The following is a 24,834-nucleotide window of genomic DNA, read 5'->3' on the forward strand; positions in this document are numbered from 1 at the left end:
AGACACCTGAGGCCGTGATGGACACCTGGGACACCCTGGGGACCCTCACCTGGACACCTGGGACCCTTCCAGACACCTGGGACACCCTGGGGACCCTCACCTGGACACCTGGGACCCCTCCCTGGACACCTGGGACCCTCCCAGACACCTGGGACACCCTGGGGACCCTCACCTGGACACCTGGGACCCTTCCAGACACCTGGGACACCCTGGGGACCCTCACCTGGACACCTGGGACCCCTCCCAGACACCTGGGACACCCTGGGGACCCTCACCTGGACACCTGGGACCCTTCCAGACACCTGGGACACCCTGGGGACCCTCACCTGGACACCTGGGACCCCTCCCAGACACCTGAGGCCGTGATGGACACCTGGGACACCCTGGGGACCCCTCTGGACACCTGGGACCCCTCCCAGACACCTGGGACACCCTGGGGACCCTCACCTGGACACCTGGGACCCCTCCCAGACACCTGAGGCCGTTATGGACACCTGTGTCCCCTCCTGGTCACCTGGGACACCCTGGGGACCCCCACCCGGACCCCTGTGTCCCCTCCCTGGACACCTGGGACCCCTCCCAGCCACCTGAGGCCATGATGGACACCTGGGACCCTTCCAGACACCTGGGACGCCCTGGGGACCCCCTCTGGACACCTGGGACCCCCCGGACACCTGGGACCCCCCCCACAGACACGCGTGTCCCCTCCCAAACACCTGGGACCTGCCTGGACACCTGAGACCCCTCTTGGACACCTGGGACCCCCCCCGGACACCTCCATTGTCCCCCTGGACACCTGGGACACCCCAGACACCTGTGTCCCCCTCTGGACACCTGGGGACCTCCCTGGACACCTGGGACACCCTGGGGACCCCTTCTGGACACCTGTGTCCCCTCCCTGGACATTTGTGCGCGCGCCCTGCACACCTGGACAGCCCCAGGCACCTGGGACCCCTCTGGACACCTGGGACACCCTGGACACCTGAGTTCCTCCGTGGACACCTGGGACCCCCCGGACACCTGGGACACCCTGCCCCCGACACCTGGGGCCTCCCTGGACACCTGTGTCCCCTCCCTGGACACCTGGGAGCCCTGCAGACCCCTCCCCGAGACTCCTGTGTGCCCTCCCAAAGACCTGAGACCCCCCTGGACAGCCGGGGCCTCCCTGGACACCTGAGACCCCCCTGGACACCTGGGACCCCCCTGGACATCCGGGGCCTCCCTGGACACCTGGGACCCCTCCGGACACCTGGGACACCCTGGGGACCCCCACCGGGACCCCTGTGTCCCCTCCTGAACACCTGCTAAGTCTCAGACCCCTGGGACACCTGGGATCCTCCTGGACACCTGGAACCCCCCACTCCAGACACCTGTGTCCCCTCCTGGACACCTGGGACACCCTGGGGACCCCTCTGAACACCTGGGACCCCTCCTGGACACTTGAGGCCGTTATGGACACCTGGGACACCCTGGGGACCCCCCGGCCCTGCTTTGTCCCCTTCCAGACACCTGGGACCCCTCTGGACACCTGGGACCCTTCCCGAGACACCTGGATCCCCCCCAGACACCTGGGACGCCCTGGGAACCCCCCCTTGGACACCTGGGAGATCCCCCCAGACACCTGGGACCCCCCTGGACATGGAAGGAGCGATGGGGGGACGTGGAGAGCCTGGCACCTGGAGCCTGGCACGGCACCTGGCACGGCACCTGGCATGGCACCTGGCACAGCACCTGGAGCCTGGCACGGCACCTGGCACAGCACCTGGCACGGCACCTGGCACGGCACCTGGCACAGCACCTGGCATGGCACCTGGAGCCTGGCACGGCACCTGGCGTGACACCTGGCACGGCACCTGGCACAGCACCTGGCGTGACACCTGGCATGGCACCTGGCACAGCGCTCAGGATGGCACCTGGCACAGCACCTGGCGTGACACCTGGCACGGCACCTGGCACAGCACCTGGCACAGCACCTGGTGTGACACCTGGCACGGCACCTGGCACAGCACCTGGCACAGCACCTGGTGTGACACCTGGCATGGCACCTGGCACAGCGCTCAGGATGGCACCTGGCACAGCACCTGGCACAGCACCTGGCGTGACACCTGGCACAGCACCTGGCACAGCACCTGGTGTGACACCTGGCACGGCACCTGGTGTGACACCTGGCATGGCACCTGGCACAGCGCTCAGGATGGCACCTGGCACAGCACCTGGCGTGACACCTGGCATGGCACCTGGCACGGCACCTGGCACAGCACCTGGTGTGACACCTGGCACGGCACCTGGTGTGACACCTAGCATGGCACCTGGCACAGCGCTCAGGATGGCACCTGGCACAGCACCTGGTGTGACACCTGGCATGGCACCTGGCACAGCACCTGGCACAGCACCTGGCATGGCACCTGGCACAGCATCTGGAACCTGGTAGGACACCTGGCACGATCCTGACATGGCACCTGGCATGACGCTCAGGATGGCACCTGACATGACACCTGGCACAGCACCTGGCGTGACACCTGGCAGGACACCTGGCATTGCACCTGGCACAGGATCTGGCACAGCACCTGGAAAAAGACCTGGCATGATTCTGACATGGCACCTGGCGGGACACCTGACATGACACCTGGCACAGCACCTGGCATGCACCTGGCAGGACACCTGGCACAGCACCTGGCACAAAACTCAGGATGGCACCTGGAACCTGACATGGCACCTGGCAGAGGACCTGGCATGATCCTGACATGGTACCTGGCATGACACCTGGCACAGCACCTGGCATGGTACCTGGCACTGTCCCTGGCACAGCACCTGGCACGACACCTGGCATGATACCTGGCATGATCTTGATGTGACACATGGCTTGGTATCGGGAATGGACCTGGCACAGGCCCCTGAAAAGCACCTGGCATGGTCCTGGCATGACACCTGGCACAGGACCTGGCATGACACCTGGCATGACCCTGACGTGACACCTGGCACTGTCCCTGGCACTGTCCTTGGCACAGCACCTGACATGACCCTGACATGACACCTGGCACTGTCCCTGGCACTGTCCTTGGCACAGCACCTGGCATGACCCTGACATGACCCTGACATGACCCTGACATGACACCTGGCACAGCACCTGGCGCTGTCCCTGGCACAGGACCCTCGCGGGGTTCCCTCCCCTTGCCCAGCCCAGGTGTTGCAGCCCAGGTGAGCGCGGGCACAGCGGGCACAGCCCTGGGGGGGCTGCAGGGCCGGTGCCACCCCCGGCACTGACCCCCCCCCCCCGACACCTGCCCAGTCTGCCCAGTCCGGGGGGCACGGCTGTACTGGGGGGGGGGGCACGGTCATACTGGGGCTGTACTGGGGGGCGGGCATGGACATACTGGGGGGGTCACAGCTGTACTGGGGGGGCATGGCCGTACTGGGAGGGGGCACGGTCATACTGGGGCCGTACTGGGAGGGGCCATGGCCGTACTGGGGGGGTCGCAGCCGTACTGGGGGGCTGTACTGGGGGGGGGCCATGGCCGTACTGGGGGGGTCGCAGCCGTACTGGGGGGCTGTACTGGGAGGGGCACGGTCATACTGGGGGGGGGCGGTTCACTGCTATGCTGCCACACTGGGGGGGGGGCACGGACATACTGGGGGGCTGTACTGGGGGGGGTCACTGCCGTACTGGGGGGGTCATGGCCGTACTGGGGGGATCAGGACCATTCTGGGGGGGTCCCTGCCATACTGGGGAGTCACTGCGGCACTGGGGGGGTCACGGCCATACTGGGGGGCTGTACTGGGGGGGTCACTGCCATTCCGGGGGGGTCGCGGCCATGCCGGGGGGGTCGCGGCCATGCCGGGGGGGTCACCGCGCTTTTCCTTTCGCTTTTGGCCGCGCGTTTCCTTTCGCTTTTGGAGGCGACAACAGCGGAGCCGCGGATCCGCACCGAGGTCACCGGGGGGTGCCGGGGGGGCGGTCGGGGGGTGTCCCCTCCCGTGTCCCCTCCCGTGTCCCCTCCCGTGTCCCCCTCCCGTGTCCCCCTCCCGTGTCCCCTTCCCTGTCACATTCCGTGTCCCCTTAGGGAGTGACAGGAGGGGACAGGAGGTGACAGGAGGGGACAGGAGGGGACAGGGGGTGACAGAGGGTGACATGGACCGAGGTCTGGGGGTTTGGGGGTCCGGGGGAGAGGGGGGGACACGGACCCGACCCCTCCCCGCCGTGAGTCCGCTCGCTCCGGTGGCGGGAAAAGGAAATGGAGGGGACAGGGAAGGGGACAGAGACGGGGACAGGGAAGGGGACAGGGGAGGGGACAGGGACAGCTCGGGCCACCCCTCACAGTGTCACCTGGGCAGATGAGGGGGTGTGGGGTGGCGCAGGTGCCACCACAGCCCCTTGGGGCTACCGGGAGAACCGGTCCGGCCACACCTGCCGGCGGCGGCGGCGGCGGCCATGCGGCCTCGGTGTCCCGGGACTGGCACCGTGTCCGGGGGTGGCTCCGGTGTCCCGGGACTGGCTCCATGTCCGGGGGTGGCACCGTGTCCCGGGAGTGGCCCTGGTGTCCCGGGGGTGGCACCGTGTCCGGAGGTGGCTCCGTGTCCGTGTCCCGGGGGTGGTTCCGGTGTCCCGGGGGTGTCACCGTGTCCCGGGGGTGTCGCCGTGTCCCGGAGGTGGCCCCGTGTCCGTGTCCCGGGGGTGTCGCCGTGTCCGTGTCCCGGGGGTGGTTCCGGTGTCCCGGGGGTGTCACCGTGTCCCGGAGGTGGCCCCGTGTCCGTGTCCCGGGGGTGTCGCCGTGTCCGTGTCCCGGGGGTGGTTCCGGTGTCCCGGGGGTGTCGCCGTGTCCCGGAGGTGGCCCCGTGTCCGTGTCCCGGGGGTGGCACCGTGTCCGGCCACGCAGCGCGACAGGAACGCGACACCGGGCGGCGCCGCGGTGACCCCGCGGCCGGCGGATGTTTTGTTTGTCACCTGCGGCCGCCGGCGGTGGCAGCTGCGAGAGGTGGCCCCGGCGGTGGCCCCGGCGGTGGCCCCGGCGGTGGCCCCGGCGGTGGCCCGTGGTGGCCCTTGGTGGCCCTCGGTGGTGGCCCCCGGTGGTGGCCCCGATGGCGGCGTGCGGAGGTGAGGGGGTGGCCGGGAGCTGGCGGCGACAAGTGGCACTGGAGGGGACCGGGAAATGGGAACTGGGAACGGGGAATGGGGAAATGGGAACTGGGAATTGGGAACCGGGAACCGGAACCGGGACGGGCTCGGAGCTGGCACGGGTGGCACGGGTCCTGCCCAGCCCTCGGGCCACCGGGTGCCACTTGTGGTGTCACTCGTGGTGTCACCTGTGCCCCCCGGGCACAGCAAGGGACACGGCAGGGAGGGCTCGGCGGCCACACCCGGGAGAAGGCGGCACCGCGGGGACAACAGGGGTGACACTGCCAGGACCATGGGGACAATAGGGGTGACACTGCCGGTGACAGTGCCAGCACTGGGGGGACAGTGCCGGGGACATGGGGACAGGACCGTGGGGACAGTGCCGGTGACACTGCCACCATTGCGGGGACAATGGGGGTGACACTGGGACAGGACCTCGGGGACAGTGCCGGTGACACTGCGAGCACTGTGGGGACAATGGGGGTGACACTGGGATGGGACCAGGGGGACGATGGGGGTGACACTGCCAGCACCCTGGGGACAATGGGGGTGACACTGGAATGGGACCAGGGGGAAGATGGGGGTGACACTGCCAGCACCCTGGGGACAATGGGGGTGACACTGGAATGGGACCAGGGGGAAGATGGGGGTGACACTGCCAGCACCCTGGGGACAATGGGGGTGACACTGGAATGGGACCAGGGGGAAGATGGGGGTGACACTGCCAGCACCATGGGACAATGCCGGTGACACTGGGACAGCACAGTAGGGACATTGCTGGTGACACTGCCGGCATTGTGGGGACACTGCTAGTGTCACTGGGACAGCACCCTGGGGACAATGCTGGTGACACTGGGACAGGACCGTGTGGACATTGCTGGTGTCACTGCTAGCAGCGGGGGGACAATGGGGGTGACACTGGGACAGCAACTGGGGACATGAGGACACTGGCCCTGGCCCCTCTGGGTGGGCACTGGGGACACTGGAACCCCTCTGCCTGGACATTGGGGACACTGGGGACAGTCCCCACGGGCTCGGGTGACACACATTCGGCCCCGTGGGTGTCGGGGCTGTCCCGTGGCCGGAGGTGCCACACCTGTCCTGTGTCACCTGTGGCACTGCCAGCGCTGCCACCCACGGCACCCAGGGGTGAGCTGGGGCTGGGGGGACCCCTGTGGGTGACACAGAGACCCCACTATGGCCAGTGTCCCCAGTGTCCCCAGTGTCCCCTTATCCCCAGTGACCCCAGTATGGCCAGTGTCCCCGGTGTCCCCAGTGTCCCCTTATCCCCAGTGACCCCACTATGGCCAGTGTCCCCAGTGTCCCCAGTGTCCCCTTATCCCCAGTGACCCCAGTATGGCCAGCATGCTCAGTGTCCCATTGACCGCAGTGTCCCAGTGTCCCCATCGTCCCCAGTGTCACATTGTCCCCTGCATTCCCAGTGTCCCCATCATCCCCAGTGTCCCCAGTGTCCCATTATCCCCAGCATTCCCAGTGTCCCCAACATTCCCAGTGTCCCCAGTGTCCCCAGCATTCCCATTGTCCCCAGCACCTCCAGTGTCCCCAGCTTTCCCAGTGTCCCCAACATTCCCATTGTCCCCAGCATTCCCAGTAACCTCGATGCCCCCAGTGTCACCCACTTCCAGTATCCCCAGTGTCCCCAGTGTCCCCAGCACAGCCAGTGTCCCCAGTGCCCCCAACATTCCCAGTGTCCCCCAGTGTCCCCCATATCCCCAGTGTCCCCAGCATTCCCCGTGTCCCCAGTACCCCAGTGTCCCCATTGTCCCCAGTGTCCCCCACTTCCAGTATTCCCAGTACCCCAGCATCCCCAGCATCCCCAGCGTCCCCAGTGTCCCAGTGTCCGGTTCCATCCCATGCTGGGGTTGGGCAGCTGCAGAGTCAGGGAAGAATTGGGGCAGGAGTCACCTGCCCAGGTGAGGTGTCAGTGGCCCAGATGAGGTTTTATTGGCCCAGGTGAGGTGTTACCTGCCCAGGTGAGGTTTCATTGGCCCAGGTGAGGTTTTATTGGCCCAGGTGAGGTTTTATTGGCCCAGGTGAGGTGTTACCTGCCCAGATGAGGTTTTATTGGCCCAGGTGAGGTTTTATTGGCCCAGGTGAGGTGTTACCTGCCCAGGTGAGGTGTCAGTGGCCCAGGTGAGGTTTCATTGGCCCAGGTGAGGTTTTATTGGCCCAGGTGAGGTGTTACCTGCCCAGGTGAGGTGTCAGTGGCCCAGGTGAGGTTTTATTGGCCCAGGTGATGTCTCACCTGCCCAGGTGAGCTGTTACCTGCCCAAGTGAGGTGTCATTGACCACATGCAGTGTCCGGCCCTGGGGGCTTGGAGCTGCTGGGAACCTGTTGGGCCAGTCCAGCCAGATAGGACTCACCTGGACAAGGGGGGAGGGGCTGGGACTCACCTGGACAGGATCAGGGGCCTGGCCTCACCTGGCCGGGCTCATCCACTGGGACTCACCTGGACAAGGGGAGGAGCTGGGACTCACCTGGAGAGGATCAGGATCCTGGCCTCACCTGGCCGGGCTCATCCACTGGGACTCACCTGGACAAGGGGAAGGGTTGGGACTCACCTGGCCGGGCTCATCCACCAGGACTCACCTGGACAAGGGGAGGGGCCGGGACTCACCTGGACAAGGGGAGGGGCCAGGACTCACCTGGCCAGGTTCATCCGCCAGGACTCACCTGGACAAGGGGAGGGGCCGGGACTCACCTGGACAAGGGGAGAGGCCAGGACTCACCTGGACAGGATCAGGACTCACCTGGACAAGGGGAGGGGCCTGGCCTCACCTGGCCGGGCTCAGGGTTCGGGCCTCACCTGTCCGGCCTCACCCTGAGCGGGGTCCCGGTGCCTCCAGACCCCCCCAAGCCGGGCACAGGTGAGGGGGCGGCTGCCGAGGGGGCGGGGCTGAGGGCGCAGGTGGGGCCGGAGCGTCCCCGCCCACCTGAGGCGGCCTCGGGGGTCCCGGGGAGGGGACACCGAGACACAGGGGGGGGGTCCCGTGTCCGTCACCCCCATCCGGACAGGGGGAGGGTCCCGGGCAGGGGACATTGCCGCTGGACATTCCCACGGTGACCGCTGGGGACACTCCCACGGTGGCACCGGGGACGCGGGGGATGGCCTGGCCAGGGGACACTCCCGCCGGACATTCCCACGGTGGCCGCTGGTGGCCGCAGGAGTTTCCCACGGTGGCCGGGATGGGCCGGGGGGGTCGCGCTGCGGCCGCGTGAGTTTCCCACGGGAATTGGGATTTGGGGTTTGGGGGGGGGGGTCCGGGGACGTCCCCACGGTGGTGGCCTGGATGGGGAGGGGTCGCACTTTGGCCACAGGGGTTTCCCACACTGACCACCGTGGGGAGGGGGTCACACCCCGCTTTCCCACGGTGGCACGCGGGTCACGGAGGGTCCTGCCCCATCCGGTGACAGGGACACGCCCGGGGTCCCCCTCGCCTCACCGAGATCTCTCCCCACAGGTTGCGCCCTCTGCCTCCAAGCCTCCGAACCGCTCCAGGGGGACACCGAGGACACCCCAATGCCGTGGCCACCCCCGTCCACTCTGCCGGACACCCCCTTCCCCAGCCGGACGCTGGCCGCGGTGGCCGCGGCGGCCGAAGCGCTGCTGACCCCCGGGTACTGGGCGCTGGACCGGCTGCTGGCGCTGCTGGTGCCCACCACGGCGCAGCGGGCGCGCTGGCGGCGGCGCCGGGCCGGGCGCTGCCTGGCCGTGGGTGCCCGGGCGCTGCTGGCGCCGGCGCTGGTGCTGGTTCTGGTTCTGGCGCTGCCGCCGGCGCTGCTGGGGCTGCTGCTGTGGCTCCCGGCGCAGGCCAAGCGCCGGCCGTTCGTCCACCAGCACACGGCCGGCACGGCCGCGGCCGAGCCCTGGGACCCGCGGCGAGCGCGCGGCTTCGCCTTCCTGACGGCCAACGTGTGCCTGCTGCCCAGCGGGCTGGCGCGCTTCAGCAACCTGGGCGACACGCGGCGCCGGGCGGCGCTCATCGGGCGGGTGCTGGCGGCCGGGGCGCCCGCGGAACCCAACGGGCACCGGCGCGGGCTGCTGGGGCCGCGGAGGGGCCGCGGGTACGGGGGCACCGCGGCGCGGGGGCACCCGGGGGGAGACGCCAGGGGGGACGCGGGGAGGGCGGCCGGGCCGGCGGAGACGGTGGATGGCACGATGGAATGGGTGGAGATGGCGGCAGGCAACCCAATGCCGATGGGCAACCCAATGGCGATGGGCAACCCAACACTGATGGACAACCCAACGTTGATGACCAACTCAACTGCAATGACTGACTCAACATGGATGACCAACCCAACATTTATGGACAACTCAACATGGGTGACCAACCCAACATTGATGGACAACTCAACTGCAATGACCAACTCAACATGGATGACCAACCCAACACAGATGACCAACCCAACTGCAATGACCAACTCAACACGGATGACCAACCCAACATTTATGGATAACTCAACTCCAATGACCGACTCAACATGGATGACCAACCCAACTCCAATGACCAACCCAACACCGATGACCAACCCAACGCTGACGACCAACCCGAGCCCGGGAGCCCCTCCATGCCCAACGTCCAGCCCGGGCCCGGAGCGGCCGATCCCGCTGGCCGACCCCATGCCCCCGGTGCTGAGCGCCCGCGTCCCGCCGGACGTGGACTTCGTGTGCCTGCAGGAGGTGTTCGACGGCGCCGCGGCCGCCGCGCTGCGCCGGCAGCTGGGGCGGCGCTTCCCGCACGTGCTGTGGGGCGTGGGCCCGGGCGGGCTGCGCCGCGGGCGGCTGCGGGCGCTGGGCAGCGGGCTCCTCCTGGGCAGCCGCTTCCCGCTGCTGGCCGCCCGCTTCCGTCCCTTCCCCGACGCCGCCCGCGAGGACGCGCTGGCCAACAAGGGGCTGCTGGTGGCGCAGGTGAGGGGACGGCGCCCGGGGGGGCGCCTGAGGGGCGCGGGGGGTGACGCGGGGCTGAGGTGACGCGTGACGCGTGGTTGGCGTCCCCTCCAGGTGCTGCTGGGGATGGGGAGAGGCCGGCGCGTCGTGGGGTACCTGGGCTGCACCCACCTGCAGGCGCCCGCGGGTGAGTGGGGACACGGTGACGGCGTGGGGGCACACTGGAGGGGACATTGGGGGGCCTCGGGGTGTTGGGTCCTTGGGGTGTTGTCCAGGTGTGTCCAGGTGTCCTTGTCCTGCTGTGTCCATGTGTTTGTTTCCCACCACATCTGTGTCCATCTGTCCACGCGTCCCCATGTGTGTGTCCGTGTGTCCCCCGTCCCCATGTCCTTTTGTGCTTGTGTCTGTGTTCGTGTGTGCCCCTGTCCCCAAGTATCCCTGTGTCCCCATGTCCCCAGGTATCCGTGTGTCCCCATGTCCCCGCGTCCTCGTGTCTGTGTTCCCTTGCGCCCGTGTGTCTGTGTCCCCCTGTCCCCAATGTCCCGGCGTCTGTCCCTCTGTGTCTCCATGTCCCCCATTGTCCATATACACCTGTGTGTCCCCGTGTCCCCGTCACCGTCTGTCCCCATGTCCCCATGTCCTGTGTCCCTGTCCCAGCATCTGTACATGTCCCCATGTCCTGTGTCCCTGTCCTGGTGTCTGTCCGTGTCCCCATGTCCATGCCCCCATGTCCTCATGTCCCCATTCCTGTATCTGCATGTGTCCCCGTGTCCCCATGTCCACATCCCCATGTCCCACGTCTCGTGTCCCTGTGCCCGTGTCCTTGTCCCAGTGCCTGTCCCTGTGTCTGTGTCCTGTGTCCCCATTCCTGTGTCTGTCCCCATGTCCCCATGTCCCGTGTCCCTGTCCCAGTGTCCGTACGTGTCCCTATGTCCCTGTGTTCCTATCCCTGTGTCTGTATGTGTCCCTGTGTCCATGTCCCCGTGTCCATGTCCCCATGTCCCCATGTCCCATGCCCCTGTCCCAGTGTCTGTATGTGTCCCTGTGTCCCCATGTCCCCATGTCCATGTCCCAGCTGATGCCACCATCTGTGACCAGCAGCTGTCCATGTATCTGCCCCTGTCCCTGTGTCTGTCCCTGTCCCCATGGTGTCCCTATGTCCCCCTGTCCCAGACAATGCCACCATCCGTGACCAGCAGCTGTCCCTGTGTCTGTCCCTGTGTCCCTGTGTCTGTCCCTGTCCCCACGATGTCCCCATGATGTCCCCATTGTCCCCATGTCCCAGCCGATGCCACCATCCGTGACCAGCAGCTGTCCCTGTGTCTGTCCCTGTGTCCCTGTGTCTGTCCCTGTCCCCACGATGTCCCCATGATGTCCCCATTGTCCCCATGTCCCAGCCGATGCCACCATCCGTGACCAGCAGCTCTCCTGGGTGCTCCGGTGGCTCCGGGAGTTCCGGGACGAGCAGCACCGCCCTGGGGACCTGGTGGCCTTCGATGTCCTCTGCGGGGACCTCAACTTCGACAACTGCTCCCGCGGTGGGGACAGGGGACACGGGGGGACACAGGGGACACGGGCAGGGGGACACAGGGGGACACAGGCAGGGGGACACAGGGGGACACGGGGGACATGGGCAGGGGGACACAGGGGGACACGGGGGGACACAGGGAACAGAGGTGTGGGACATGGGGGGACACGGGAGAGGGACAGGGGACAGAGGGACATGGGGGGACACGGGGGGCAGAGGTGTGGGACACAAAGGGACATGGGCAGGGGGACAGAGGACACAGAGGGACACGGGCAGGGGACAGAGGGACACAGGGGAACATGGGTTGGGGACACAGGCAGAGGTGTGGGACATGGTGGGACATGGGCAGGGGGACAGAGGACACAGGGGGACACGGAGGGAGAGGGACAGAGGGACATGGGGGGACAGACCAGGCAGAGGTGCGGGACATGAAGGGACAGAAGGACATGAGGGGACACGGGGGGACATGGGGGACACGAAAGGACAGGAGGGGGACAGAGGGACACGGTGGAGCAGAGGTGTGGGACATGAGGGGACATGGGGGGACGGGAGGGACACGGGGGGACATGGGGGAGCAGAGGGACACAGGAGGGGGACAGAGGGACATGAGAGGCAGAGGTGTGGGACATGAAGGGACACAGGCAGAGGACAGGGGACACGGGGGGACATGGGCAGGGGACAGAGGGACACGGGGGGACACGAGGAACAGAGGTGTGGGACACAAAGGGACATGGGAGGACACAGGGGGACACGGGGGGCAGAGGTGTGGGACATGAAGGGACACAGGAGAGGGACAGAGGGACACAGGGGGACATGGGGGCAGAGGTTTGGGACATTGGGGGACACGGGAGGGGGACAGAGGGACACAGTGGGGCATGGGGGAGCAGAGGTGTGGGACACAAAGGGAGATGGGCAGGGGGACAAGGGGACATGGGGGGACACGGGGGGACACGGGCACGGGACAGAGGGACACGGGGGACATGGGAGGGGACAGAGGTGTGGGAAATAAAAGGACACGGGCAGGGGACAGAGGGACACGGGGGGATATGTGAGAGGGACAGGGGACAGGAGGGGACACGGGGGTCAGAGACTTGGGTCACGAAGGGACACGGGCAGGGGACAGAGGAACGGGGGACATGGGGGGACTCGGGGGGCAGAGGTGTGGGACATTGGGGGACACGGGAGGGGGACAGGGGACATGAGGGGACACGGGAGGGGGACAGAGGGACATGGGGGCACATGGGGGACACGGGGGGGGACACACGGGGACGGGGACAGGGGACATGGGGGACAGAGGTGTGGGACATGAAGGAACATGGGCAGGGGACAGAGGGACATGGGGGGACACGCAGGGAGTGGGACAGGGGACACGGGGGGACACGGGGGACAGAGATGTGGGACACGAAGGGACAGAGAGACACGGGGGGATGCGGAGGGGACGCTGTGGGGACACAGGCAGGGGACAGAGGAGCCGGGTGGGGGACACGGGGGGGACATGGGTGGCACACTGGGACAGGGGGACATTGGGGGGGACACGGGGGTGACAGCAGTGCCGTGTCCCCGGCAGGTGACAGCCAGAACCGGCGGCACGCGCTGTTCAAGGAGTTCTGGGACCCCGCGTGCCGCGACTCGGGCCAGGAGCAGCCCTGGGCCATCGGTGGGGACACCAATGTCACCTCTGCCCGGGGACCCCGGTGTCACCTCCCCAGGGACATCGCTGTCACCTCCCCGGGGACCCCGGTGTCACCTCTGCCCGGGGACCCCAGTGTTACCTGTGCCTGGGGGAGCGCACTGTCCCCTCCCTGTCCCCTGGGGTCCCGGCTCATGTCCCTCCTGTCCCCTCCTGTCCCCTCCTGTCCCCTCCCCATGTCCTGGGTCCCGCTCATGTCCCTGTCCCCTCCCTGTCCCCTGGAGTCCTGTTCACTCCCTGTCCCCACCCTGTCCCCTCCTGTCCCCTCCTGTCCCCTCCCTGTCCCCTGGGGTCCTGTCCCCTCCCTGTCCCCTGGGGTCCCACTCATGTCCCTGTTCCCTGCTGTCCCCTCCCCATGTCCCGGGTCCCGCTCATGTCCCTGTCCCCTCCCTGTCCCCTGCTGTCCCCTCCTGTCCCCTCCCTGTCCCCTCCCTGTCCCCTGGGGTCCCGCTCATGTCCCTGTCCCCTGCTGTCCCCTCCCCATGTCCCGGGTCCCGCTCATGTCCCCTGCTGTCCCCTGCTGTCCCCAGGGACGCTGCTCAACTACCTCAGGATCTACGAGGAGCCCGTGTCCACCCCTGAGGAGATGAGGAGGTGACAACGGGGACACTGGGGACACGGAGGGGGGGGGACACTGGGGGGGAGGGTAGGGTCCTCCATGCCTGTGTCGCCGTGGCCCCTCTGCCACCGTGTCCCCGTGTCCCCGTGTCCCCGTGTCCCTCTGTGTCCCTGTGTCCCCGTGTCCCCATGTCCCCGTGTCCCCGTGTTCCCATGTCCCTGTCACTCTGTCCTGTGTCCCCAAGTCCCCGCATGTGTCCCCATGTCCCACTGTGTCCCTCAGGAAACTGTCCCCATGTCCGTCCCCATGTCCCGAAGTTCCCTCAGGACACTGTCCCCATGTCCTCCTGTCCCCCTGTCCCTCAGGACACTGTCCCCATGTCCCCCGTCCCTCAGGACACTGTCCCCATGTCCCCCTGTCCCTGTCACTGTGTCCCACTCTGTCCCCCTGTCCCCCTGTCCCTCAGGACACTGTCCCCCTGTCCCTCAGGACACTGTCCCCATGTCCCCCTGTCCCTCAGGACGCTGTCCCCATGTCCCCATGTCCCTGTCACTGTGTCCCACTCTGTCCCCCTGTCCCCCTGTCCCTCAGGACGCTGTCCCCATGTCCCCCTGTCCCTCAGGACACTGTCCCCATGTCCCTCAGGACGCTGTCCCCATGTCCCCCTGTCCCCTCAGGACACTGTCCCCATGTCCCCCTGTCCCTCAGGACACTGTCCCCATGTCCCCTTGTCCCCCTGTCCCTCTGTCCCTCAGGACACTGTCCCCATGTCCCCCTGTCCCCACGTCCCTCTGTCCCTCAGGACAGTCCCCTTGTCCCCCTGTCCCCATCTCCCCCTGTCCCTCAGGACGCTGTCCCCATGTCCGTCCCCATGTCCCCCTGTCCCTCAGGACGCTGTCCCCATGTCCCCATGTCCCTGTCACTGTGTCCCACTCTGTCCCCCTGTCCCCCTGTCCCTCAGGACGCTGTCCCCATGTCCCCATGTCCCCCTGTCCCTCAGGACACTGTCCGAGCCGTGGGGACGCGAGCGGTTCCTGGCCGGTCCCATCCTGTCCTGCGGGGCCCTGGACCCGACGGCCCCGCGGCCGTGGCAGGGCCGGAGAGTGGACAGAGCGCTGCTGAGGAGGGGGCCCGCGCTGACCACTGTGAGTGACCGCTGGGACCCCACCCAGTGACCCCTCAGTGACCCCCCAGTGACCCCTGTGACCCCGTGCTGACCACTGTGAGTGACCGCTGGGACCCCACCCAATGACCCCTCAGTGACCCCCCAGTGACCCCTGTGACCCCGTGCTGACCACTGTGAGTGACCGCTGGGACCCCTCAGGGACCCCGCAGTGACCCCCCAATGACCCCCCAATGACCCCCCAGTGACCACTGGGATTCCACACTGACCACTGTGAGTGACCGCTGGGACCCCACCCAATGACCCCTCAGTGACCCCCCAGTGACCCCCCCAGTGACCCCCCAGTGACCCCGTGCTGACCACTGCGAGTGACCGCTGGGACCCCTCAGGGACCCCGCAGTGACCCCCCAATGACCCCCCAATGACCCCCCAGTGACCACTGGGATTCCACACTGACCACTGTGAGTGACCGCTGGGACCCCACCCAGTGACCCCTCCGTGACCCCCCAGTGACCCCATGCTGACCACTGTGAGTGACCGCTGGGACCCCTCACTGACCCCTCAGTGACCCCCCCAGTGACCCCCCATTGACCACTGTGACCCCATGCTGACCACTGTGATTGACCGCTGGGACAGCACCCAATGACCCCTCAGTGACCCCCCAGTGACCCCCTCCGTGACCCCCCCAATGACCCCTCAGTGACCCCCCAATGACCACTGGGATTCCACACTGACCACCATGAGTGACCGCTGGGACCCCTCAGTGACCCCTCAGTGACCCCCCCAATGACCCCCCAGTGACCCCTCCAGTGACCCCATGCTGACCACTGGGAGTGACCTCTGGGACAGCACCCAATGACCCCTCAGTGACCCTCCCAGTGACCCCTGGGATTCCACACTGACCACTGTGAGTGACCGCTGGGACCCCTCAGTGACCCCCTCCGTGACCCCCCAATGACCCCCCAGTGACCCCTGTGACCCCGTGCTGACCACTGGGAGTGACCGCTGGGACCCCAGTGATCCCTCAGTGACCCCCCCAGTGACCCCCCAGTGACCCCCCCAGTGACCCCTCAGTGACCTCCCCAGTGACCACTGGGATTCCACACTGACCACCGTGACTGACCACTGGGAAACTCCCAGTGACCCCTCAGTGACCCCCCCAGTGACTCCCCAATGACCACTGGGATTCCACACTGACCACCGTGAGTGACCACTGCGACCCCAGTGACCCCTCATTGAACCCCCACTGACCTCCCTGCGACACCCCTGGGACCCCACTCTGGCCACTGTGAGTGACCCCTGGAACCCACACTGGCCACCGTGAGTGACCACTGGGACCTCAGTGACCCCTGGGACCCCATGCTGGCCACCGTGAGTGACCACTGGGACCTCAGTGACCCCTGGGACCCCATGCTGGCCACCATGAGTGACCGCTAGGACCCCAATGGCCCCTCATTGAACCCCCATTGACCCCCCTGGGACACCCCTGTGACCCCGTGCTGACCACTGAGAGTGACCGCTGAGACCCCAGTGACCCCCCAGTGACCCCCCTAGGACACACCTATGACCCCATGCTGACCACCATGAGTGACCACTGGGACCTCCAGTGACCCCCCCCATTGACCCCTCCCCAGTGACCCCTCAGTGACCCCCCCAGTGACCCCAGTGACCCCATGCTGGCCACCATGAGTGACCCCCAGCGTCCTCAGTGACCACTGGGACCTCCCAGTGACCCCCCCAGTAAACACCCCTGTGACCCCACACTGACCACTGTGAGTGACCACTGGGAACACCAGTGACCCCCATGACCCCAGTGACCCCTGGTGTCCCCGTGACCCCGCCCTGACCCCGCTGTCCCCACAGGAGGTCACCGGGTACTCGGTCATCACCGAGCTGGCCACAATGTCTGACCACCTGCCCGTGGCCTTGCGGCTGCGCCTGGGGCCAGCTGACCTCTGACCCCGGCACGGACACGGCGCTGGACACCGGGATGGACACCGGGATGGACACTGGGCTGGACAGCGGGATGGACACCAGGATGGACACTGGGATGGACATCTCACTGGACACAGTGCTGGACACCGGGATGGACACCAGAATGGACACGGGGCTGGACACAGCTCAGACCTGAGAGTGGCCACACTCTGGACATAGGGATGGACATTGGGATGGACACCGGGCTGGACACTGGGATGGAAACAGGGCTGGACACTGGGATGGACAGAGCTTGGACCTGAGACTGGCCGCGCTCTGGACACGGGGTTGGACACAGGGCTGGACACTGGGATGGACACCAGGATGGACACAGGGCTGGACACTGGGATGGACACTGGGATGGACATGGGGCTGGACACGGTGCTGGACACTGGGATGGACATGGGGCTGGACACAGTGCTGGACACTGGGATGGACACCGGGATGGACATGGAGCTGGACACTGGGATGGACACCAGGATGGACACCGGGGATGGACACCAGGATGGACACCAGGATGGACATGGCGCTGGACACTGGGATGGACACAGGATGGACACCATGCTGGACATGGGGCTGGACACTGGGAGGGACACTGGGCTGGACACAGGACTGGACACCAGGATGGACATGGGGCGGACACATGGATGGACATGGGGCTGGACACTGGGATGGACACCAGGCTGGACACAGTTCAGACCTGAGAGTGGCCACACTCTGGATACAGCACTGAACACGGGGCTGGACATGGGGCTGGACACAGGGCTGGACACAGGACTGGACACAGGACTGGACACAGGGTTGGACATAGCTCGGACCTGAGAGTGGCCACACTCTGGACACAGGACTGGACACAGGTCTGGACACAGCTTGGACCTGAGAGTGGCCACACTCTGGACACAGGACTGGACACAGGTCTGGACACAGCTTGGACCTGAGAGTGGCCACACTCTGGACACGGGGCTGGACACAGGGTTGGACATAGCTCGGACCTGAGAGTGGCCACACTCTGGACACAGGACTGGACACAGGTCTGATCCTGGAGTGGCCACAGCACCGGTCACAGCTCTGACCCCGATGTGACCCCAATGTGACCATGCCTCTGGACACAGCACTGGACACAGCTCTGGACACAGCTCTGGACACAGCAGTGGTGGCTGCACTGGACACAGCACTGGACACAGCTCTGGACACAGCTCTGGACACTGCACTGGACACAGCAGTGGTCACTGCTCTGGACACAGCACTGGACACAGCCCTGGACACAGCAGTGGTCACTGCACTGGACACAGCAGTGGTCACTGCTCTGGACACAGCACTGGACACAGCCCTGGACACAGCAGTGGTCACTGCACTGGACACAGCAGTGGTCACTGCTCTGGACACAGCTCTGGACACAGCAGTGGTCACTGCTCTGGACACAGCCCTGGACACAACACTGGACACAGCAGTGGTCACTGCTCTGGACACAGCAGTGGACGCAGCAGTGGTCACTGCTCTGGACACAGCTCTGGACACAGCAGTGGTCACTGCTCTGGACACAGCTCTGGACACAACACTGGACACAGCAGTGGTCACTGCTCTGGACACAGCTCTGGACACAGCAGTGGACGCAGCAGTGGTCACTGCTCTGGACACAGCTCTGGACACAGCAGTGGTCACTGCTCTGGACACAGCTCTGGACACAGCACTGACCCTGGTGTGATCATGGCTCCGGCCACAGCACTGGACTCAGCAATGGTCACTGCAGGGGCAGGATCGGGGCAGTATTGATCCCATATTGGTGCAGGATTGATCCGGTATTGGTGCAGGATCGGTGCAGTATTGATCTGGCATTGATCCGGTATTGGGGCAGGATCAGCCTGCTATTGATCTGACATTAATTGGGAATCAGTCCATGATGGACCCAGCATTGATCCCTTATTGACACAGGATCAGCCTGCTATTGATCTGACATTGATCTGGTATTGGGGCAGAATCAGCCTGCCATTGATCTGGTATTGGGGAAGGATCAGCCTGCTATTGATCTGACATTGATCTGGTATCAGTCCAGCATTGATCTGGTATCAGGGCAGGACCAGCCTGCTATTGATCTGACACTGATATGGTATTGGGGCAGGATCAGCCTGCTATTGATCTGACATTGATCTGGTATTGGGGCAGGATCAGCATGCTATTGATCTGACATTGATTGGGAATCAGTCCATGATGGACCCAGCATTGATCCCTTATTGACACAGGATCAGCCTGCTATTGATCTGATATTGATATGGTATTGGGGCAGGATCAATCTGGTATTGATCTGACATTGATTGGGTATCAGTCTGCTATTGATGTGACATTGATCCAGTATCAGGGCAGGATCAGCCTGCTACTGATCTGACATTGATCGGGTATCAGTCCGGCGTGGATCCAGCATAGATTGGGCATTAATCCAGCATTGATCTGACATTGATCTGGTATTGGGGCAGGATCAGCCTGCTATTGATCTGACATTGACCTGGTATCAGGGCAGGATCAGCTGCTATTGATCTGACATTGATTAGAAATCAGTCCATGATGGACCCAGCATTGATCGGGTATTGGAGCAGTATTGATCTGCTATTGATCTGACATTGATTAGAAATCAGTCAATGATGGACCCAGCATTGATCGGGTATTGGAGCAGTATTGATCTGGAATTGATCTGACATTGATCAGGTATCAGTCCAGGAAGGAACCAGCATTGATCCGGAATCAGGGCAGGATCAGCCTGCTATTGATCTGACATTGATTGGGAGTCAGTCCATGATGGACCCAGCATTGATCGGGTATTGGAGCAGTATTGATCTGCTATTGATTTGACATTGATTAGGAATCAGTCAATGATGGACCCAGCATTGATTGGGTATTGGGGCAGTATTGATCTGCTATTGAACTGACATTGATCGAGGATCAGCGCAGGATGGATCCAGCATTGATCGGGTATTGGGGCAGTATTGATCTGGAATTGATCTGACATTGATCGGGTATCAGTCCAGGAAGGAACCAGCATTGATCCGGAATCAGAGCAGGATCAGCCTGCTATTGATCTGACATTGATTGGGAGTTGATCTGACATTGATTGGGAGTCAGTCCATGATGGACCCAGCATTGATCGGGTATTGAGGCAGTATTGATCTGCTATTGATCTGACATTGATTGGGAATCAGTCAATGATGGACCCAGCATTGATTGGGTATTGGGGCAGTATTGATCTGCTATTGATCTGACATTGATCGGGAATCATTGCAGCATAGATTGGGCATTAATCTGGCATTGATCCAGCATCAATCTGTATTGATCCGGGATCGGCCCGGCATTGATTGGGCACTGCTCTGGCATCAGCCGGGCTTTGCTCTGGTGCTCTGCTGTCGGGATGAAGCTCATGAAGGAATTGTGGAAAAAATTAATTGAGTTTGGGACTTGATTGTCCAGGGAATGGGGAAATGGGAATGGGGATGGGAATGGGAATGGGGATGGGAATGGGGAATGGGGATGGGGATGGGGAATGGGGAATGGGGAATGGGAATGGGAATGGGGATGGGGAATGGGGAATGGGGAATGGGGAATGGGAATGGGGATGGGAATGGGGAATGGGAATGGGAATGGGAATGGGGAATGGGGAATGGGGAATGGGGATGGGGAATGGGGAATGGGGATGGGGATGGGAATGGGGAATGGGGAATGGGGAATAGGGAATGGGGAATGGGGAATGGGGAATGGGGAATGGGAATGGGGAATGGGAATGGGGATGGGAAAGGGAATGGGAATGGGGAATGGGAATGGGAATGGGGAATGGGGAATGGGGAATGGGAATGGGAATGGAGATGGGGAATGGGGAATGGGAATGGGGAATGGGAATGGGGAATGGGGAAATGGGGAAGGGGGAATGGGAATGGGAATGGGAATGGGAATGGGGAATGGGAATGGGGAATGGGGAATGGGAATGGGGAATGGGGATGGGAATGGGAATGGGGAATGGGGAATGGGAATGGGGAATGGGAATGGGGAATGGGAATGGGAATGGGAATGGGAATGGGAATGGGGATGGGAATGGGAATGGGGAATGGGGAATGGGGAATGGGAATGGGAATGGGGAATGGGAATGGGGAATGGGAATGGGGAATGGGGAAATGAGGAATGGGGAATGGGGATGGGGATGGGAATGGGGAATGGGGAATGGGGAATGGGGAATGGGGAATGGGAATGGGGAATGGGAATGGGGAATGGGGAATGGGAATGGGGATGGGAATGGGAATGGGGAATGGGGAATGGGGAATGGGAATGGGAATGGGGAATGGGAATGGGGAATGGGAATGGGGATGGGAATGGGGAATAGGGATGGGGATGGGGAATGGGGATGGGGAATGGGAATGGGGAATGGGAATGGGGAATGGGGATGGGAATGGGGAATGGGGAATGGGAATGGGGAATGGGAATGGGAATGGGAATGGGAATGGGAATGGGGATGGGAATGGGAATGGGGAATGGGGAATGGGGAATGGGAATGGGAATGGGGAATGGGAATGGGGAATGGGAATGGGGATGGGAATGGGGAATAGGGATGGGGATGGGGAATGGGGATGGGGAATGGGGAATGGGAATGGGGAATGGGAATGGGGATGGGAATGGGAATGGGGAATGGGGAATGGGGAATGGGAATGGGAATGGGGAATGGGAATGGGAATGGGGAATGGGGAATGGGGAATGGGAATGGGAATGGGGAATGGGAATGGGGAATGGGAATGGGGAATGGGGAATGGGGAATGGGGAATGGGGAATGGGGATGGGGAATGGGAATGGGGAATGGGGAATGGGGAATGGGAATGGGGAATGGGGAATGGGGAATGGGAATGGGGAATGGGGAAATGAGGAATGGGGAATGGGGATGGGGATGGGAATGGGGAATGGGGAATGGGAATGGGGAATGGGGATGGGAATGGGGAATGGGAATGGGAATGGGAATGGGGAATGGGGAATGGGGATGGGAATGGGGAATGGGGATGGGAATGGGGAATTGGAATTGATCCAGGATTGAGCCGGTATTGATCGGGCATTGATCAGTCGTTGGTCCAGCATTGATCCAGCATCAAACCTGTGTCGATCTGGCATCAATCCAGTATCAGTCTGATATTGGTCAGTATTTATCCAGCATCGATCCAGCACTGACCCATCAGTCCGGAATTGATCCATTGGTGATCTGGTGTTGATCCAATATTGGTCTGGCATTGGCTCAATATTGATGTGGTATTGATCCAGCATTGATATGATGGCACTGACCCAGCATTGATCCAGCATTGATCTGGCATTGATCTAGTATTGATCAGGCATTGATTGGGCATTGAGCTGGCATTGAGCCAGCATTGATTCAGCATAGATCTGGCATTGATCTGCTATTAATCCAGCATTAATATAGCATTGATCCAGTATTGATCCGACATTGATCCAGCATTGATCTGCTATTGATCCAGTATTGACCCAGCATTGGCTCAGTATTGATCTAGAATTGATCTGGCATTGATCCATCATTGATCCAGCATTGATCCACCATTAATCCAGCATTGATCTACCATTGATCCAGCATTGATCTGGCCTGCATCCAGTATTGATCCAGCCTCTCTCCGGTGGGGCTGGCACAGCCCCCATGGCACAGGGGGGTTCCCCCCACATTCCCAGATTTGGGGTCACTGGGTCGGTGTTCACCCCGGATCTGTGGGGCAGAGCTCTGGGGGGCTCTGTGGGGCTGGGGGGGTCCCTGGGGTCCCTGTTCCCCCCCCAAGACACCAGGCAGGAGTTGGGGGGCACAAGAAGCTTTATTGGAGGCTGGGGGGGAGCTGGGGGGAGACCCCCAAAGGGGGGAGCTGGGCCCCCCAATGGAGGGGCTGAGCTGGGGATGGGGGCTGCCCTATAGATTGTGAGTATCTAAATGGGGGGCTGCCCCATAGCGGGGTCAGGGGCTGCCCTATAGATTGTGAGTATCTAAATGAGGGGCTGCCCCATAGCGGGCTTGGGGGCTGCCCTATAGATTGTGAGTATCTAAATGGGGGGCTGCCCCATAGCGGGGTCAGGGGCTGCCCTATAGATTGTGAGTATCTAAATGAGGGGCTGCCCCATAGCGGGCTTGGGGGCTGCCCTATAGATTGTGAGTATCTAAATGGGGGGCTGCCCCATAGCAGGGTCAGGGGCTGCCCTATAGATTGTGAGTATCTAAATGAGGGGCTGCCCCATAGCGGGGCTTGGGGGCTGCCCCATAGCGAGGTCAGGGTCTGCCCTATAGACTGTGAGTATCTAAATGAGGGGCTGCCCCATAGCAGGGTTATGGGGCTGCCCCATAGCAGAGTTTGGCAGGGGCTGCCCCATAGCAGGTGCATAGATGGGACGGGGGGCTGCCCCATAGTGGAGTAAGGGGGCTGCCCTATGGACTGTGCATATCTAGGGGGGCTGCCCCATAGGCTGCGATTATCTAGAGGAGGGGCTGCCCCATAGCAGATGCATAAATGGGATGTGGGGCTGCCCCATAGTGGAGTTAGGGGGGGTGCCCTATAGACTGTGAGTATCTAAATGAGGGGCTGCCCCATAGCGGGGTTGGGGGGCTGCCCCATAGCGGGGTTATGGGGCTGCCCCATAGCAGAGTTTGGCAGAGGCTGCCCCATAGCAGGTGCATAGATGGGATGGGGGGCTGCCCCATAGTGGAGTTAGGGGGGTGCTCTATGGACTGTGCGTATCTAGGGGGGGCTGCCCCATAGCAGGGTTTGGCAGGGGGCTGCCCCATAGCAGGGTCAGGGGGCTGCCCCATAGCAGGGTTAAGGCGCTGCCCTATAGTGGGGTTAGGGAGCTGCCCCATAGCCGGGTGAGAGGCTGCCCTATGGATTGTCCGTATCTAAAGGGAGGAGGCTGCCCCATAGCAGGCTTGGGGGCTGCCCCATAGCAGGGTGAGGGTCTGCCCTATAGCAGGTGCATAGATGGGATGGAGGCTGCCCCATAGCAGGGTTAGGGGCTGCCCTATAGATTGTGCGTATCTAGAGGGGGGCTGCCCCAAAGCAGGCTTGGGGGCTGCCCCATAGTGGAGTTATGGGGCTGCCCTATGGACTGTGCAGATCTAGAGGAGGGGCTGCCCCATAGGCTGTGCAGAGCTGGAGTGGGTGGGAGGCTGCCCCATAGCAGGGTCAGGGCTGCCCTATAGCAGGGTCAGGGGGCTGCCCCATAGCAGGTGCATAGATGGGACGGGGGGCTGCCCCATAGTGGAGGTAGGAGGGTGACCTATAGGCTGTGCGTATCTAGGGGGGGCTGCCCCATAGCGGGGATGGGGGTCGCCCTATAGGCTGTGCCTATCTAGCAATGGGGCGCTGCCCTATAGGCTGTGCATAGCTGCAATGCGTGGGGGGCTGCCCCATAGCGGAGGCAGAGGGGTGACCTATAGACTGTGCGTATCTAAAGGAGGGGCTGCCCCATAGCGGGGTCAGGGAGCTGCCCCATAGTGGAGTTAGGGGGTGCCCTATAGGCTGTGCAGAGCTGGGGTGGATGGGGGGCTGCCCCATAGCAGGGTCAGGGGCTGCCCCATAGCGGAGTTATGGGGGTGCCCTATGGACTGTGCGTTATCTAAAGAGGGGCTGCCCCATAGCAGGTGCCCTATAGGAAGTGCATAGATGAGATGGAGTCTGCCCCATAGTGGATTTAGGGGGTGCCCTATAGGCTGTGCATAGCTGCAATGTGTGGGGGGCTGCCCCATAGCAGGGTCGGGGAGCTGCCCCATAGTGGAGTTAGGGGGTGCCCTATAGGCTGTGCATAGCTGGGGTGGATGGGGGGCTGCCCATAGCAGGGTTTGGGAGGGGGCGCCCTATGGAGGGGTTGAGGGGCTGCCCCATAGACTGTGCATATCTAAAGGGGGACTGCCCCATAGCAGGGTCAGGGGGCTG

At 63.5% G+C, this 24,834-nt stretch overlaps 1 protein-coding gene across 1 annotated transcript; it reads left to right on the forward strand.

Moving 5' to 3' along the window:
• The first annotated feature begins 8,240 nt into the window (after positions 1-8,240).
• Positions 8,241-16,882, forward strand: LOC128950357 (sphingomyelin phosphodiesterase 5-like). Its single transcript, XM_054295242.1, has 9 exons — positions 8,241-8,334; positions 8,597-9,314; positions 9,621-10,044; positions 10,138-10,210; positions 11,421-11,561; positions 13,119-13,208; positions 13,772-13,835; positions 14,801-14,945; positions 16,787-16,882. Exons 1-9 carry the CDS (start codon positions 8,241-8,243, stop codon positions 16,880-16,882), a joined length of 1,845 nt encoding a protein of 614 aa, XP_054151217.1.
• Positions 16,883-24,834: the final 7,952 nt, after the last annotated feature.

This window comes from Melozone crissalis, unplaced genomic scaffold (genome assembly GCF_028551555.1).
Source record: "Melozone crissalis strain CALT ecotype California unplaced genomic scaffold, PUWL_Pcris_2 ptg000549l_1, whole genome shotgun sequence".
NCBI classification, from domain to species: Eukaryota; Metazoa; Chordata; class Aves; order Passeriformes; family Passerellidae; genus Melozone; species Melozone crissalis.

Bases quoted from the DNA above. Each gene is read 5' to 3' on its own strand.
- LOC128950357 (XM_054295242.1), top strand. From the start codon at position 8,241: ATGGCCTGGCCAGGGGACACTCCCGCCGGACATTCCCACGGTGGCCGC. The intron at 11,562-13,118 runs GTGGGGACAGGG...TGTCCCCGGCAG, and splicing joins CTTCGACAACTGCTCCCGCG to GTGACAGCCAGAACCGGCGG. The intron at 14,946-16,786 runs GTGAGTGACCGC...CTGTCCCCACAG, and splicing joins GGGGGCCCGCGCTGACCACT to GAGGTCACCGGGTACTCGGT.